Source organism: Chiloscyllium plagiosum, unplaced genomic scaffold, assembly GCF_037043375.1.
Source record: "Chiloscyllium plagiosum isolate Xiang-an unplaced genomic scaffold, Cpla_swu_hap1 HiC_scaffold_42, whole genome shotgun sequence".
NCBI lineage: Eukaryota > Metazoa > Chordata > Chondrichthyes > Orectolobiformes > Hemiscylliidae > Chiloscyllium > Chiloscyllium plagiosum.
The window spans coordinates 59,318,969-59,337,712 of record NW_028270180.1 but is presented as its reverse complement, the minus strand read 5'-3'; the positions used below and the strand labels follow the sequence as shown (position 1 = coordinate 59,337,712).

Sequence of the window (18,744 nt, the reverse complement as noted above, 5' to 3'; positions counted from 1 at the left end):
GAAATTTGCCTGACCCTTTCCTAACACTGAGCCTGACACACTCTGAGAATGATATGCTTGGCCATATCACCAACTTAGTTATATTTTAAATTTTGAGGCCAATGGAGGAATGGGGCTAGAAAAGGGAAAAGTGATCGAAAAACACAGGAAATTATATACTCAGTGAGCCTAACGTCTGACGAGGGCAGCTTGTTGGAGGGAATTCTGAAGGATAGGACTTACATGCATTTAGAAAGGCAAGGACTTATTACGTAAAGTCAACATGGCTTTTCGCTATGGAAATCATGTCTCATTAACGTGATTGAGTATTTCGACGAGGTGAAAAAGAAGATTGACGAAGGCACTGTGGTATCATCTGTTTACACAGACTGCAGCAAGGCGTTTAATGAGTTTCCTCATCATAGCCAGATTACTAAGGTTAGATCACATGCAATCCAGGGAAAGCTAACCAATTGGATAAAAAATTGGATTGAAGGTAACGGATTGTTTTTCAGACTGGAAACCTGTGGCCAGCAGTGTGTTGAAAGAATCAGTGTTGAGCTCATTACTTTTCAGCATGTATATCAACGACTTGGACGTGAATATTGGAGGCAAGGTTAGTACGTTTACATATAACATGAACAAAGTGGTGCAGTGGACAGTGAAGAAGATAATCTCAGAATATAACGGCACCGTTGGCCATGAAAGGGCCAAGGACTGACAGATGGAGTTTAATTTAGATATTTGTGGGGTTTTGCATTTTGGTAAGTTAAAGTACTGTCGTGCCCTGTGAAATGTTGCCGAACAAAGAGACATGCAGGTGCAGGTTCTGGAAATGTCACTTTGCAATGAACATTTGCAATGTTACAGCTCCCCACTTGGAGGGTCTATGTACACTGGTCAGCGTGCCAATTCCATTCCCAGTATTGCCTTTTGGGTTCAGACCTCACTGCGCTGCAGGGAACTTGGAGGGATGCGCAGAAGGAAACAACAAAAAGGTGCATGCGTCCCTTTGTAGATCAACATGTTCCAAACAATCCCTTTTCAAACGATATGCTTCCAGTCTATTGTTCCCAACGAAGGGCAAACCGTCACCTCTACACACCTTGCTCTCCATCTGCAAAATATTTGCCCATTCACTCCACTTGTCGAAGTCACCTTGAAGCTTTTTACAACCTCTTCACCCACTCACAATCCAACATCCTTTAGTTCTGTCAGCAGGTTAGGATATATTGTATTTGATTCCAGCAACCAAATGTTTAATGGCTATTGTGAACAGCTGGGGCCTGAGCACCGATCACTATGATGTCTAAGCAACCGTCCACTGTTAATTCTTTAAACAAAATCGTGAATCTGGGTGTGACTGGCTGGGCCAGCATTTATTGCCTGTCCCTGGTTGCCTCTTGAGAGGTTGGTGGTGAGCTGCCTTGTTGAACCGCTGCAATCCACTGTGGATTCAGTGATGGTAATAGCATTGAACGCCAAGAAACAGTGGTTAGATTGTATTTTAGTGGAGATGGTCACGGTCTGGCATTTGTGTGGCCTGAATATTACTTGCCACTTGTCAGCCTGGATACTGTCCAGATCTTGTCGCATTTGGACATGGATTGCTTCAGTATCTGAGGAGCCACAAATGTTGCTGAGCCTTGTGCAATCATTGGCCAACATCCCACTTCTGACCCTAAAATGGAGGGAAGGTCATTGGTGAAGCAGCCTCAAAGATGTTTGGGCCGAGACCACTGCCCGAGGGACTCTTACAGACTTGTCCTGGAGCTGAGTTGACTGACCTTTATCAATCATGACCATCTTCCTAAGTGTCAGGTATGGTTCTAACCAGCGGGGAGTTTGCCCCTGATACCCATTGATTCCAGTTTTGTTCAGGCCCCTTGATACCACACTTGGTCGAAGGCAGCCTTATTTTAAAGGGTTGTCACTCTCACCACACCTCTGGAATTCAGCTCATTTGTCCATGTTTGAACTAAGGTAATGAGGTCAGGAGCTGAGTGGCCCTGGTGGAGCCAAAACTGAGCGTCATTGAGCAGGTTATTGCTGAGCAGGTTTTGCTTGAAAGCACTGACACCTTCCACCACTTTACTGATGGGTTGGTAATTGGCCGGATTGGATTTGTTCTGCTTTTTATGTATCGGAGATACTTGAGTAATTTTCCACATAATCGGGAAATGTCATTGTTGTCACGATATTGGAACAGCTTAGTTAGGGCAGTGACAAGTTCTGGAGCACAAGTTGCCAGTACTATTGCCAGAATGTTGTCAGGGTATGTACCCTTTGTAGTATCCAGTGTATCCAACTGAATCTGGATATCACATGGACTGAATCAAATTGGCTGATGACTGGTAGCTGAATTGCTGAGGACAACTGGAGGAGGCCGAGATGGATCATCCACTCAGCACTTCTGACTGAAGATTGTTGTGAATGCATTAGCCTTATCTTATACACTGAAGTGCTGGGCTCTTCTATCAGTAAGGATGGGGATTTTTGTGGATACATCTCCTCCAATGACTTGTCTAATTGTCCACAACTATTCTCAACTCGAAGTGGAAGGACAGCAGAGATCTGAACCATTGCTTGTGGGATCACTAAGCTCTGTTTATCACTTATTGCTTATGCTGTTTGGCACACACGTTTTCCTGGTTGGTGGCTTCACCAGGCTGACACCTCATTTTCAGTTATGCTTGGTGCTGATCCTGCCCTCCTACACACTCCATTGATCCAAGGTTGATCCTCTGGCTTGATGGTAATTGTTGTGAAGGCAATATGCCAGGTCATGAGGTCGTGCTGGAGTACAATTCTGCTGCTATTGCTGACCCACAGCAGCTTATAGAAACCCAGACTTGAGCTGCTAGATCTGCTTGAAGTCTGTCCCATTTAGCACGGTGATAGTACCACCCAAAATGATGGAGGTTATTCTCAATGAGAAGGTGGGACTTTGTCTCCAGAATGACTATGCGTGGTCACTCTTACCGATACTGTCATGGACAGATACTTCTGCAACTGACAGATTAGTAAGGCTGTGGTCAAGTATGTATTTTCCTCATGCTGGTTCCTTCACCACCTGCCGTAGACCCAGTTGAGCAGTTATACATTTTAGTACCCGACAAACTCAATCCGTAATGCTGCTGCAGAGCTACTCTTGGTGGTGGACATTGAAATCGCCCACACAGAGTACATTTTGCGCCCTTGCCACCCTCAATGCTTCCTCCAAGTGTTGTTCAGCATGGAGGAGTATTGATTCATCAATTGAGAGAGGCTGGTACATGGTAATCAGCAGGAGGTTTCCTTTCCCATGTGTAAACTAACGCCATGAGACTTCATGGGATATAGAGTCACTGTTGAGGACTCACAGAGCAATTCCCTTCCAACTGTATCCCACTGTGCCGCCACTTCTGCTGTGGCTGTCCAGCTGGTGAGTTAGGAGATATCTGGGGAAGTTGATGCGGTGTCTGGGACATGGTCATACTCACAGAATCGTACCTTTCATATAATATCAGGCTGTTGCTTGACGAGTCTGTTTATTTATATTTACTGTTTCCTGCCAGCTGTCCAATTCTAGAAACATGGCCATATTTTCACCCTAATCCACTAAGATTTAGTTTTTTGTAAATTGGGCTTGGAGCTTTACGAATGTTTTTTCTAAAAATGCAAATGTTTTACATCCATTGCTTCTGTTTCATTTGTCTCCCAGTCTGCTTCTCAAACATAATTTCCATTTCATAAATCTATATGAGTGTTGTCTTTGACCATTACTTTCACTCCCAACATTTTCTTCAAAACCATGTACTTACTATGTTCTATGTTCCATGTACTATATCATTTTCCACACCAGACTTCGTTTTCCTAGTATTGATAGAAAGTTCTGTGAAGACAGAGCTGAGGTAGTGTCTTCATAGTTCTGCCATTTCCCTGTTTCCCATTCTCCATTCTCTGGATTCAGATTGTAAGGAAGCTGCAATTGTTTTCTCATACTTCTCATATTGGCATAATTTGACAAACTATTACAGTTCACTCTTATAACTCTTGTGAATATACTCTTCAGAAATCCATCAATTCCTGCCTTACGCTGTTCAATGACTGTCCTTGCACAGGCATACACTCACAGGAGTATATATTCTGTAATGTCAGAAATACAGCACGATCTACAGCAGTCCCACCTTCCTACACCAGGCCCATAGCCTGGAATATTATAACACTTCCAATTGCTCGTCCAAGTACTTTTTAATGGCAGTGAGGATGCCCGTGATAACTCTCCTCTCAGGAATTAAATTCCGAACCCCATCACCTTCTGGGTGAAAGACAACTATCTTTAAATCCTCACTAAACCTCAAACCCTTCACTTTTAAAGTGGGCTCCCTTGTTCTTGGCCGTCTGACTAAAAGGAACAGCTGCTGTGTATCCACCTTCTCCATGCCCCGCATCATCCTGTCCTTGTGAATCACATCCCCCTCAGCCTCCTCTGCTCCAAACTAAACAACCCGAGCTTATCCAGCCTCTCTCCATAGCCGATATGTTCAATCCCAGGGAACATCCTGGTGAATCTCCTCAGCACACCCTCCAGTACCATCACGTCCTTACTGTAATGTGGCTCCCAGAATTACACACAGCACTCCGTATTGGCCTCAGCCAAGCCGTGTACAACTCTTATAATCTACGCCCCGATTAATAATTGCTGCACCCAAGGTCCACTTCTTAACTAACGTATTACCCTGTCCAGTCACATTCAGGGATGTGTGGAGAAGCACCCTCTGAGCTTCCTAGCGTGCTGCCATTCATTGAGTCCTCCCCGCCTGGTTTCTTCTTCCAAAGTTTATCACATCATATTTATTAGGTTTACGTTCTATCTGCCATTATTCTGCCCATCTGACCAATCTATGTGTATCTTTCTTAAACGTAAGACCTTTCTCTTCACTACCAACAAACCAGGCAAACACAAACTTAGTTATCACAATCCCCACCTCTTCACCCATTCCCCTCCGTTCACATCTGCACCATTTATGAATACCACAAATAATAAGGGACACAGCACTAATCCCTGTGGTACACCAGGGACACTGGTCTCCAGTCACACATACAGCCTTCTCCCACCACCCTCTGACTTCTGCCACTGAGACAATTTTAGTTGTAATTTGTCAAGTTATCCTTGATTCCATGGGATTTTACTTTATTTTTCAGTTTCCCATGTGAAGCGTTGTTAAAGGCCTTACTGCAAACTTAATTAAGCGACCTCCTCAAACTAATTCACATTCGGTAGGTGTGACTTCCCTCTGATAAAGTTATGATGATTATCCTGCTCACTCTCTCAGCGGAGCAGGTAATGGCTGTTTGGCAGTGGCTGCTTGAAGGCTCGGTGACGTTTGTTTAACAGTTTAAATTTGCAAGTTTATTTTTTTAAAAATGCGCGGAGCGGACCCGGAAGCTGGTGTAGCGCAAGCTTACCTGGGTAAGTGTTTTGCTTGTTCTATTATTTAGACATAGTTTTTTTTAAAGGTTACTTTTAGAGGGATGGCAGAGAAGGCAGTGCAATGTTCCTCTTGGAACATGTTTGAGGTGAGGGATGCCATCGTCGTCCCTGCTGATTACACTTGCAGCAAGTGCACCCATCTCCAGCTCCTCCAAGACCGTGTTAGGGAACTGGAGCTGGAGTTGGATGAACTTAGGATCACTCGGGCGGCAGAGGGGGTCATAGAACGGAGCTTTAGGGAAGTAGTAACTCCAAAGATTGCAGACAGATGGATGACAGTGAGGGGGACTGGGAGGAAGCAGCCAGTGCAGGGACCCCCTGCGGCCTTTACCCTCAAGAACAAGTATACCGTTTTGGATACTTGAGGGGGGGAGGGGGGGGACCTACCAGGGGTAAGCAATGGGGTTCAGGCCTCTGACACGGAGCCTGTCCCGGTGGTTTTGTGGGGGCGAGAGAGACTCACGTTTGGTATGTTGCCTCCCAGGTGCAAGGGTACGTGATGTCTCTGATCGTGTTTTCCGGGTCATTAAGGGGGAGGGGGAGCAGCTCGAATTCGTGGTCCACATTGGCACCAACGACATAGGTAGGAAGAGGGCTGAGGATGTTAGTCAGGCTTTCAGGGAGCTAGGTTGGAAGCTTAGAGTTACAACAAACAGAGTTGTTGTCTCTGGTTTGTTACCCGTGCCACGTGATAGAGAGTCGAGGAATAGGGAGAGAGAACAGTTAAATGCGTGGCTACAGGGATGGTGCAGGAGGGAGGGATTCCGGTATCTGGATAACTGGGGTTCTTTCTGGGGAAGGTGGGACCTCTATAAACAGGATGGTCTACACCTGAAACTGAGGGGCACCAGTATCCTTGGGAGGAGGTTTGCTAGTGCTCTTGGGGGGGATTTAAACTAACTCTGCAGGGGCATGGGAACCTAGACTGTAGCTTTAGGGTGCAGGACCTGGAGTGTAGGGAGGTTAGGAACATGGCATCAATCTCAAAGGAGGGTGCCTGTAAACAGGAAAGTGGCTTGAAGTGTGTATACTTCAATGCAAGAAGTATACGAAACAAGGAAGGTGAACTTGCAGCGTGGGTTGGTACCTGGGACTTCGATGTTGTGGCTATTATGGAAACATGGGTAGAACAGGGACAGGATTGGCTGTTGCAGGTTCCAGGGTTTAAATGTTTTACTAGGATCAGAGGTGGGAGTAAAAGAGGGGGAGGTGTGGCATTGCTTGTCAAAGATAGTATCACAGCATTGGAAAGGACGATGGATGAAGACTCGCCATCTGAGGTAGTTTGGGCTGAGGTTAGGAATAGGAAAGGTGAGGTCACCCTGTTAGGATTTTTCTACAGGCGTCCTAATACTCCTCGAGACGTTGAAGAAAGGATTGCGAGGATAATTCAGGAGAAGAGTGAAAGTAATAGGGTGGTTGTTATGGGGTCTTTAACTTTCCAGATATTGACTGGGAAAGCTATAGCTCGAGTTCGTTAGATGGGTCGGTGTTTGTCCAATGTATGCAGGAGGGTTTGCTGACACAGTATGTAGACAGGCCAATAAGAGGTGAGGCCATACTGGATTTGGTTCTGGGTAACGAACCAGGTCAGGTGTTAGAATTGGACGTAGATGAGCACTTTGGGGACAGTGACCACAATTCGGTGACTTTTGCTCTAGTGATGGAGAGGGATAAGTGTGCACTGCAAGGCAAGAGTTATAGCTGAGGGCAGGGAAATTATGATGCGGTGAGGCACGACTTAGGATGCGTGGCTTGGAAAAGTAGGCTTCAAGGCAAGGGCGCAATTGATATGTGGAGCTTGTTCAAGGAGCAACTATTGAATGTCCTTGATAGGTATGTACCTGTCAGGCAGGGAGGAAAGGGTCGTGTGAGGGAGCCGTGGTTTAATAAGGAATTGGAATCCCTTGTTAAATGGAAGAGGGCGGCCTATGTAAATTTGAGGCGTGAAGGTTCAATTGGGGCGCTTGAGAGTTATAAGGTAGCCAGAAAGGATTTGAAGAGAGAGCTAAGAGCAGCAAGGAGGGGACATGAAAAGTCCTTAGCTGGTAGGATTAGGGAAAACCCAAAGTCTTTCTATAGGTGTGTCAGGAATAAAAGAATGACTAGGGTAGGAATAGGTCCAGTCAAGGATAGTAGTGGAAGTTGCGTGTGGAGGCTGAAGTGATTGGGGAGAGACTGAATGAATACTTTTCGTCTGTATTCACTCAGGAACAGGACATTGTTGCCGATGTGAACACTGAGTCACAATTAATTAGAATGGACGGCTTTGAGGTATGTAGGGAAGAGGTGTTGGAAATTCTGGAAAAGGTGAAAATAGATAAGTCCCCTGGACCTGATGGCATTTATCCGAGGATTCTCTGGGAAGCAAGGGAGGAGATTGCAGAGCCATTAACCTTGGTTTTTTTATGTCCTCGTTGTCTACAAGAATAGTGCCAGAAGACTGGAGGATAGCAAATGTGGTTCCTTTGTTCAAGAGGGGGAGTAGGGATAACCTTAGTAACTATAGGCCGGTGAGTCTCACTTCTGTTTGGGCAAAGTCTTAGAGAGAATTGTAAGGGATAGGATTTATGAACATCTGGATAGGAATAATCAAGCATAGTCAGCATGGTTTTGTGAAGGGCACGTCGTGCCTCACAAACCTTATTGAATTCTTCGAAAAGGTGACTAAGGAGGTGGACGAGGGTAAAGCGGTAGATGTGGTGCATATGGATTTTAGTAAGGCCTTTGATAAGGTTCCCCATGGAAGGCTACTGCAAAAAATACGGGGGGGTTGGCATTGAGGGTGAGATGGAGGTTTGGATTAGGATTTGGCTGGCTGGAAGAAGACAGACGGTAGTAGTGGATTGTAAAGGTTCATCTTGGAGTGCAGTTACTAGCGGTGTTCCTCAAGGATCTGTTTTGGGACCATTGCTGTTGGTCTTTTTTATAAATGACCTGGAGGAGGGGCTAGAAGGTTGGGTGAGCAAGTTTGCGGATTACACGAAAGTCGTTGGAGTTGTTGACATTGAGGAAGGATGTGGCAGGTTACAGCGGGATATAGATAAGCTGCAGAGATGGGCAGAAAGGTGGTAAATGGAGTTCAATGTAGGTAAGTGTGAGGTCATTCACTTTGGTAAGAGTAACAAAAAGATGGGGTACTGGGCTAATGGTCATATACTTGGTAGTGTGGATGAGCAGAGGGATCTTGGTGTCCATGTACACAGATCTTTGAAAGTTGCCACCCAGGTAAATAGTGTGGTGAAGAAGGGATATGGCATACTGGCTTTTATTGGTAGAGGAATTGAGTTCCGGAGTCCTGAGTTCATGTTGCAGTTGTATAAGACTCTGGTGCATCCGCATCTGGAGTATTGCGTGCAGTTTTGGTCGCCATACTATAGGAAGGCATTTTTGGAGACACCTACAGAGCCATAGACGGTGCAGATGCAGTCCATTCCTTGTGTTCTTGCAGCCGCAGCCTGGTCCTGTGGTGTGATGGTCAAACACTCACAGAACCAGGAGTCTTAGTTATACCTTTCACCAGTTATTGCTGGGGTCTCAGCAGGGTTAGAAGGCAGTAAATCAGAGAGAGTGCTACACACTCTCTCTGAGATTTCTCTCAGAATTATCTTTTGATTTTCTTTCCTCTTGGATTAGAGAACTGCATGTGAGACTATCTGTTTCCTGCATTTGATTTTTGACTTATGTCCTTATTGGATGATACCATATTGGAGCAGTTACTGTATACTAGTTAAGTAAACTATTGTTCGGCCACGTTTTCCAACAGAATTACATTATTGCAAGTTCTTCTTCCTTTTGATGTATTTTATCGACAGTGTTCAAATAAATTGTGTTTTGCTTAATGTCGAATATTTTGACCAAGTAAATTCTACCTGAAAAACAGCACCTCACATTTATTGGCAGAATGAGCCGAGCTGGAGGAGTGATAATCATGTCAGGAATTATATCAGATACTCAATCCACCTCACAGATCCAGCCCGGACACGTCTGAGCCCAGATGAGATACCTGCTCAGCATGAAGCACTGCGTAGACCAGGTTAGTGTACTGCTCAGCAATCCATCCAGAATCGAACACTGTTTCGAGCTCAACAGTTCACTACTTATCTGTCCAACAGTGCACTGATCTATAAACTTGGACTAGATAATCTTTTCAGCACAGGGCGCTGTGAAGAACACACAAAGGCATTGTTCCATACACGCGGACTGGATATCTGTGAAGCATGGGAAGCTTTGCAGTGAATAGCCGGGAATTTATCTATTAATTTCGAGTAGTTACCTTCCCAGCATACTCAGCTGTGTACACCAATCACTGCATTGCTGAGTAACACTGTGGTAGATTTTTGCCCTACAAGGGGAAACTTGCACCCATGCTGGAAATGTGCAGCTCGCCTCCATTTACTGCTCTATACCTCCATTGTGGTATGACACAGGGTGTCCTGTGGGTGTGAAACGCATTGCCAGAGAGAGATGGTAGGGAAATCAGTTTAAATACCAAAAAATGGGAGGAGCTTTGTTAAATGGGAGGGGGAGATTGAGAGAGAATTTCAGAGAAGGATCTGATGGTATGTTTAAAAATTGTGAAATGAAAACATTTCGATAGCATCTTGAATATCGGCCACTGTTTGCAGGAATGATGGGTGAGAAGGATATCGGTGTAAGTTAAGATGTTGGAGTGTTTTGGAGAAGCATTTATCCTGCAGCTTCGTAACTGGCAGTAGGGTCAGAAGAGTCTTAGACTCATTGGGCTGATTCTGACAATAATTTGTCTCAGTGCCATTTTCATTGAGTGTGACAGAAGGATTGTCTGCACCAGTCAGAGCTAGTTTTCTGGTGTTATCTTTTCGAACCCAACTCATTAACTATCCACCCGACCCCATGGTGTCCTTCTCATTCTAGGCCAGCACGATTCTCCCACCCATCATGGCTGGTGGTACTCACCATCGTCCAGTTACCCCTGGATATTCTGTTACCACTGGCACTGGTGCCATCTTTAAAAGCCAATGGACACACGGTTGAGATTTCTCAGTTTGGACTTGCCCTGCATAGTTTACCTGAGCATGGCAGATAAGATGAAATTACACCACAGCTTGTCGAGAGGGGCACGGAGGTCCTGGTGAATGGTCGAGTACAGAGGGAGGCCACTTCCCAGAGGGAGCCGCACCACCAGACTCACCCAGCATGGTCTGAGCTCAACCCCCAGCTCAGTGCAGTATCTGCGGTCTGAAGAAATGTCCAGCAGTACAGCAAAAGCACCAATAACCTTCCCCGCTCTGTCAGGCTAAGGGTCACCGTATTAGATTACTAACAGCGTGGAAACAGGCCCTTTGGCCCAACAAGTCGACACCAACCCTCCAAAGAGCAACCGCATCCAGAACCATTCCCCTACTCCTAACACTACGGACAATTTAACATGGCCAATTCACATGACATGCACATTTTTGGAGTGTGGGAGGATACCGGAGTACCCCGAGAAAACCCACACAGACACGGGGAGAATGTGCAAACTGCATACTGTCAGTCACCTGAGTCGGAAAATGAACCTGAATCCCTAGGACTGTGAGGCAGCAGTGCTAACTGCTGTGCTACCGTGCCGCCCACTACTCTCTCTGCTCTCTCACACTCACTGTATAGCGCCTTCCCTGGAATAAGGCTCCATCACTCTCACCATTGTAATGAAGCACTTTCTCTCTCTCTCTCTCTCTCTCTCTCTCTCTCTCTCTCTCTCTCTCTCTCTCTCTCTCTCTCTCTTACGCAATATCCCCATATGGTTATAAAATGTTCTTATGAATGCTGTTTCTAGAATTCTCTGGATGATGCTTTTTGTACAATGTTCCAGATAATTTTCAAAATAATTTAACTTTCGCAAAATGTTCATTTCCCCAGTATCTCACGCATCAGAGGATGGAGCAGAGTTTTACTTGTTTTTAAATCACTTAGGAGGGACGTACATCTTAAGGCCATTAAGCCTCTCAAATATGCTCCACTATTCAGACAAAGGGAGCACCTAAACAATTGAAGACTCACTCTCTACTTGAAGACAGGCGCCACATTGGAGTTTCGCCAGTTTCACTGGGACACTCCTGTAATCCCGAGAGGTATATAATATTTCACACAGTGCCACCAGTCACTCTGTAATCACTTCGATTGAAACTGGCTAATAACTGCTGATGAGCTGTTTACACTTGGTCTTTTATGTTTGAGAAAAGCCTTGTTCGTTTTGTCAGAGACAGTGCAAAACTTTCATCTGACTACACATTTGTTTATAATATTGAAACTGTTTGAGCCTTCCCCTGTGAGGAACGATGTAAAATACTGTTTTAAATTCTCTGCCTGTTCCCTGAAACCAAATCTCCAAATGTCCCACATATACTTTCCTGACTTTCTTCCAACTGTCTCACACACACATCATGAACAGTTTTTATTCGCTGTGGGAAAACTCTTGTGGTTAGTTTTTTTTTCATATTTCTTGACAATTTTGGAACATTTTTCTTTGCATTTTGTTTGAGACAATCTGCTTCTGGTTCCAAAAGTAAATTCCCAAAATGTAGCCGACGCCAGTGCTCGGGAATCTGAATTCTTTAGTTTGTGATTGATTAGCATCCTTCACAGCCTTTGTGCATCATGGGGTAGGGTGGGGGACCATCTTCACATCTTCATATCATCTTTTTTTTTTACCAGAGTCAATCATTGCTGAGCATTACTAAGCAGTACCTGTTTAAATGTCTCCCTGAAGTTCACCTATGTCTATGTTCACACTCCGTATTTGACCCGATATATGACATAAATCTGCATTTGAAATGCCTGGCTGTTTTCAGTCTTTCAGGTGGAACCTACATTTTTAGCTGAACGCATGATCAGCTGAGAGTGACTCCATTGTCCCATTTTCCCTGGCTCTGTGATTTCTGTTAGATGATGTCACATTCCAGGAGGAAGTTTCCTACATGTCAAAGGAGAAATCCCCTCACTCTAATGGGCCTTCAGCTGTGATTGTCCCGTCTCCCTCAATTCTGCCCTCACTCCGTCCCCTCTTTCCCAGAACAATGATAGAACTCCCCTTGGCCTCAGTTCCTACTGCACTAGAATCTGCATTCACAGAATCATCCTCCGCCTTTTCCACCATCTCCAGTAGGACAGCACCATCAAACACATCTTCCCCTCCTGTCCATTGTCAGTAATTCACAGGGACAATCCTCTCTGTGATACCCTCCACCAACCGAACACTTCCCCACCAGCCCCCCATGGCACCTTCCCAAGTAAATGCAGAACCTGCAACATTTGCCCATTCACCTCTTCCCTCTTCACTGTCCAAGGCCCTTAACACACCTTCCAGGTGAAGCAGCATTTCACTTGTACTCTTTCAATCCAGTCTCCTGACATTGCTGCTCATAATGCAGTCTCCTTTACATTAGTGAGCCAATTAGAAACTGCTTTGAGGAACATCTCCACTCTGTCTGTAGAAATAATCCTGGCCTTCTGATTGTTCCCCATTTCAATAACCTACATTGTTCACAATATAATGACAATTCATTGAGGAGGTAATGACGGGTTGGACCAGAGAGAGTTACCTATCTGAACATACAGAAGGCCTTTGATATGGTACAGCACAGGAGGCTGCAGAGTCAGATAAGGACCCATGGTGTCAGAGGCCAGGTAGCAGCTTCGATAAAAGGTTGCCTCTCTGCCAGAATGCAGAATGAGGATAAAATTGTCCCTCTCAGGACGGCAGCCGGTGACTAGCAGTGTTCCACAAGAGTCAGTGCTGGGACCACAACATTTCACTTTATAGGTTAATGATCTGAGTGGCGGGACAGAAGGCATTCTGACTACGTTTGCAGATGATGCAAAGATAGGTGGGAGGGCAAATAGTATTGAGGAGGCAGGGAGCCTGCAGAAAGATTTCGACAGTTTAGGAGAGTGGGAAAAGGATTAGCAGATGGAATACAATGTGGGAGAGTGTGAGGTCATGCACTTTGATATGAAGAACACAGGCATGGACTATTTACTAAACGGGAAAAAAAATCAGAAATCTGAGTAACAAAGGGACTTGGGATTCCAAGCCCAGGATTCCCGAAGATAAACTTGCAGGTTGAGTCAGCAGTTCAGAAGGCAGATACAATGTTGTCATTCATCTCGAGAGGAGTAGGATATAATGTTGGGGATTGTGAGGCTGTCTAAGGCTCTGGCCAGACCACCTTTCCAGTATTTTGTGCCTCATACCTCAGGAAGCATGCATTAGACTTGGCGCGTATTGAGAGAAGGTTCACCAGAAATGAAAAGCTTAACACATGAGGAACTCTGGGTTTATACTCAATGGAGATTTCAAGGATGAGGGGGGATCCAATTGAAACTTACAGAATACTGAATGACCTGGATACACACAACATTGTGAGGACGTGTGCACTGGCAGGAGGGCACAGGCTTAGAGTAAAGGGAAAACCTATTAGAACGGAGATAAGATGAAATGTCTTTAGCCAGGGAGTGTTGAAATTTAGAATTCCTTGCCACAGAAGACTGTGGAAACCAGATCATTTCGCACCAATGATATAGCCAGGAAAGGGACTGAGGATCTGAAAAGTGACTGCAGGGAGTTAGTTTGGGAGCTGAAGAGCAGGACGAGTAGAGCAGTGATCTCAGGTTTGCTGCCAGTGCCACGAGGTAGTGAGATGAGGAACAGTCAGCGAATGCAGCTTAACACGTGACTTAGAGGCTGGTGCAGGAGGGAGGGCTTTAGATACCTAGACCATCGGGAAGGTGGGACCTGTACATAAAGGACGGGTTGCACCTGAACTGGAGGGGCACAAATGTCCTGGGTGGGTCGTTTGCTCGGGCGGGTTTAAACTAGTTTGCCAGGGGGTTAGGAATCAGACCACATGTCTGAGAGGGGGTTAGTTGCAGACGGGATAGTGACAGAATATATTGAATCTATCAGGATGGTTTCTCACGCGATGCAACAAAGGGATCGGTTAAGGTGTGTCTGCTTTAATGCAAGAAACATCCAAAATAAGAGTGACGAACTTAGAGCATGGATCAGTACTTGGGGCTACGATGTCGTGGCCATAAAGGAGACGTAGATTTCACAGGGGCAGTAATGGTTGCTTGATGTTCCAGGGTTTAGAACGTTTAAAAACAGTTAAAAGCATTTCGCGGCAGCACGGTAGTATAGTAGCTAGCACTGCTGCCTCACAGTGCCAGAGATACGTGTTCAATTCCCACCTCAGGGAACTATCTTTGTGGAGTATGTAAATTCTCCCCGTGTCTGCATGGATTTCCACCCATAATCCAAAAAATGTGCAGATTAGGTGAATTGGCCATGCTAAATTGCCCACAGTGTTAGATGAAGGGGTAAATGTAGGGGATTGGTTCTGGGTAGGTTGCTCGTTGGAGGGTTGGTATGGACTTATTGGGTCGAAGAGCCTGTTTCCACACTGTAAATAATGTAAAAAAAACAGGGTGGGTGGGAAATGAGGAGGGGCTGTAGCATTACTAATCAGAGAGTGCGTCACAGCTACAGAAACGAAGGTTGTTGAGAAAGGTTTGTCTACTCAGTCAGTATGGGTGGAATTTAGCAACAGCAAGGAAACAGTCACCGCATTTGGAGGTTTTCTACAGACCACCTAAGAGAAGTAGAGAGATTGAAGATCTCATAGGCGGGCAGATTCTGGAAAAAAATACAAAATTAGCAGGGTTATTTTTGTGGGTGATTTCAACTTTTCCAATATCGAATGGTGTGGATGAATTCGTTTTTGTCAGGTGTGTTCAACAGGGTTTCCTTGCTCAGTATGTCGACAAACCGACGAGGGGAGAGGCCAGTTTGGATTTGGTGCTCGGCAACGAGCCAGGACAGGTGTCAGAACTCACGGTGGGAGAGCACTTTGATGAAAGTGATCACAACTGCCTCATATGTAGCATACTCTGGGAGAGTGAAAGGAGCAGTTTCCGAGGGAAGATATTAAATGGGGAAAAGGAAATTGTGATGCTATCAGACAGGAGTTGAGAAGTATAGACTTGGAGCAATTTATCCACAGAAAGGGCACAGCAGACATATGGAGACTATTTAAGGAGTCGTTGTTGCGAGTGATACGCAAATTTGTTCCTCTGAGACAGGAAAGAAGGGGTAACATTATGGAACCTTGGATGACGAGAACAGAGGAACTTCTCGTCAGAAGGAAGCAGACAGCTTACGTAAGATGGAGGAAGCAAGGATCTAGCAAAGCTTTAGTGGATTACAGGGCTTGCAAGAAAGGAGCTCAGAAATGGACTGTGGAAAGCCATGATGGGGCACGAAAAAGGCTTGGCAGAAAGATTAGGGAGAAACCAAAAGCATTTTTCTCATACGTGAGGAATAAGAGAATAATCAGGGAGAAGATAGGGTCGATCAGGAATAGCATAGAGAACATATGCGTGGAGTCTGAGCAGATCGGGGAAGTCCTAAATGAGATATTTGCTTCGATTTTCACCAAGCAAAGGGAACTTGTTGTAAATGAAAACTTAGAGATGCTTGGCCAGTTCAGTCTTGACCAGATCAATATTGATGAAGATGATGTGCTAGAAATTTTGGAAAACATTAAGATGGATGAGTCCCCAGCGCCAGACTAGATTTATCCTATCTGGGAAGTGAGAAAGGAGGTTGTTAAGCCGCCGGCGAGGATATTTGCCTCCTCACTCTCCACAGTAATCGTACCACAGGATTGGAAGGAGGCGAATGTTGTTCCTTATTTCAAGAAGAGTAATAGGGAAATCCCTGGCAATTAGAGACCAGTCAGTCTTACATCTGTGGTCAGCAAAGTTTGGAAAAAGTTCTGATGGATGGGATTTATGACTATTTGGCAAAGTAGAGCGTGATTAAAGGCAGTCAGCATGGCTTTGTGAGGGGCAGTCATGCCTCACAAATCTTATTGAGTTCTCTGAGGAGATGTTAAGACAGGTCGATGACGGTCGAGCATTGGATGTGTTGCATTGGACTTCAGCAAGGCATTTGTTATGGTTCCCCATGGAAGGCTCATTCATAAAGTCAGGAAGTATGGGATACAGGGAGATTTGGCTGTCTGGATTCAGAATTGGCTGGCTGGCAGAAGGCAGACAGTGGTTGTAGATGGAAAGTATTCTGCTTGGAGGACAGTGTTGAGAGGAATCCCACAGGGCTGTGTTCTTTGGCCTCCCCTCTTTGTAGTTTTTATTAATGACATGGATGAGGAGGTTCTGGGGTGGATTAGTAAATTTGCTGATGACACAAAGGTTGGAGGTGTCGTCGAGAGTATAGAGGGCTACTGTAGGCTGCAGAGTGACATAGACAGGATGCAGAGCTGGGAAGAGAAATGGCAGATTGAGTTCCACGTGGATAAATACGAAGTGATGCATTTTGGAAGGTCAGTGTGGAGGAACACATGGATCTGGGTGCACAAGTGCAAAGATCCCTCAAAGTTGCCACCCAAGTGGATAGGTTGTCAAGAAAGCATATACGTGGTAGTGTGGATGAGCAGAGGGATCTTGGTGTCCATGTACACAGATCTCTGAAAGTTGCCACCCAGGTAAATAGTACGGTGAAGAAGGCATATGGCGTACTGGCTTTTATTGGTAGAGGAATTGAGTTCCGGAGTCCTGAGATCATGTTGCAGTTGTATAAGACTCTGGTGCAGCCGCATCTGGAGTATTGTGTGCAGTTTTGGTCGCCATACTATAGGAAGGATGTGGAGGCACTGGAACGGGTGCAGAGGACTTTTACCAGGATGTTGCCTGGTATGGTAGGAAGATCGTATGAGGAAAGGCTGAGGCACTTGGGGCTGTTTTCATTGGAGAAAAGAAGGTTTAGGGCTGGCTTGATAGAGGTGTACAAGATGATGAGGGGTTTAGATAGGGTTGACCGTGAGAACCTTTCTCCACGTATGGAGTCAGCTATTACGAGGGGGCATAGCTTTAAATTAAGGGGTGGTAGGTATAGGACAGATGTTAGGGGTAGGTTCTTTACTCAGCGAGTCGTGGACTCTCCCTCTTTATGGGCATTTAAACGGGCATTGGATAGGCATATGGAGGATAGTGGGCTAGTGTAGGTTAGGTGGGCTTGGATCGGCGCAACACCGAGGGCCAAAGGGCCTGTACTGCGCTGTATTTTTCTATGTTCTATGTTCTATATGGTGTTCTGTCTTTCATTAACAGGGAATCAAGTTTAAGAGCCGCAAAGTTTTGCTGCAGCTCTGCAAGTCCCTGGTGTGACCACACTAGGAATATTGTGTCCAGTTGTGGTCGCCCTACTATGGGAAAAATACAGAGGCTTTGGAGAGGATGGAAAGATGATTTGCCAGTTTGCTGACTGGACTGGAGGGCTTGCTCTATGAAGAGAGGTTGAACAAGCTTGGACCTTTCTCTCTGGAGATAAGTAGGAGAGAGGAGAGCTGATCGAGGTGTACAAAATAATGAGAGGAATAGATGGAGTCAATACCCAGAGACTTTTCCCCAGGGCAGGATTGACTGGTACGAGAAGTCATAGTTTGAAGGTATTAGGAGGAACGTATAAGGGAGACGTCAGAGGTCGGTTCTTTACGCAGAGAGTTGTGAATGCATGGAATGCATTGCCAGCTCTGTTGGTGGAAGCAGAGTCATTGGGGGCATTTAAGCAACTGCTGGACATGCATATGGAGAGCAGTGAGTTGAGGGGTGTGTACGTTAAGTTACAATATTTTACATTAGGATTAAATCTTGGGACAACATCGTGGGCCAAAGGGCCTGTTCTGTGCTGTACATTTCTATGTTCAATTTAGAATATTTAAAACAGAAACAGATTAGTTCTTGATTGACAAGGGGATCAAAGGTTACTGAGAGGAAGCAGGGAAATGGGGTTGAAAATCTATCAGTCATGATCGAACGGCAGAGCAGACTTGATGGTCAAAATGGCTTCATTTCTGCTCGTATCGAATTGTGGTCGGTCCTAGATGGCTCGGTGGCTTAGTGGTTTGGACCACTGCCTCACAGCATCAGGGAACTGGGTTCGATTTCCTCTGGGTGTTCCAGTTTCCTGCCGCAGTTCAAAGTTGTGCAGGTTACGTGAACTGGCCATGCTGAATTGCCGACTGTGTTCAGGGATGTTGAGGAGAGGTGCAATAGTCAAGGCTCTATGTATAGTACAGAATAGGATTGGTCCACGTACTCTTTGGTGGGTCAGTATAGACCTGTTGGCCTGAAGGGCCTGTTTCCACACTGTAGGGATTCTAAGAAAATGCAGGTTGCTGCAATGTTCAAATGAAGCATAACCCAAGCTCGAGTGACACCTCACTTTACACTTTGGTACGTTACAG

General features: G+C 45.4%; 1 protein-coding gene across 1 annotated transcript in view; it reads left to right on the top strand.

Annotated features, from left to right (window-relative positions):
* Positions 1 to 18,744, top strand: part of LOC148137827 (uncharacterized) — a 209,923-nt gene that overhangs the window by 20,557 nt on the left and 170,622 nt on the right. The window contains exon 3 of the mRNA XM_087982123.1: positions 850 to 902. Within this exon, the coding sequence (XP_087838249.1) occupies positions 850 to 902 (53 nt within the window). The remainder of the gene's footprint in view (positions 1 to 849; positions 903 to 18,744) is intronic.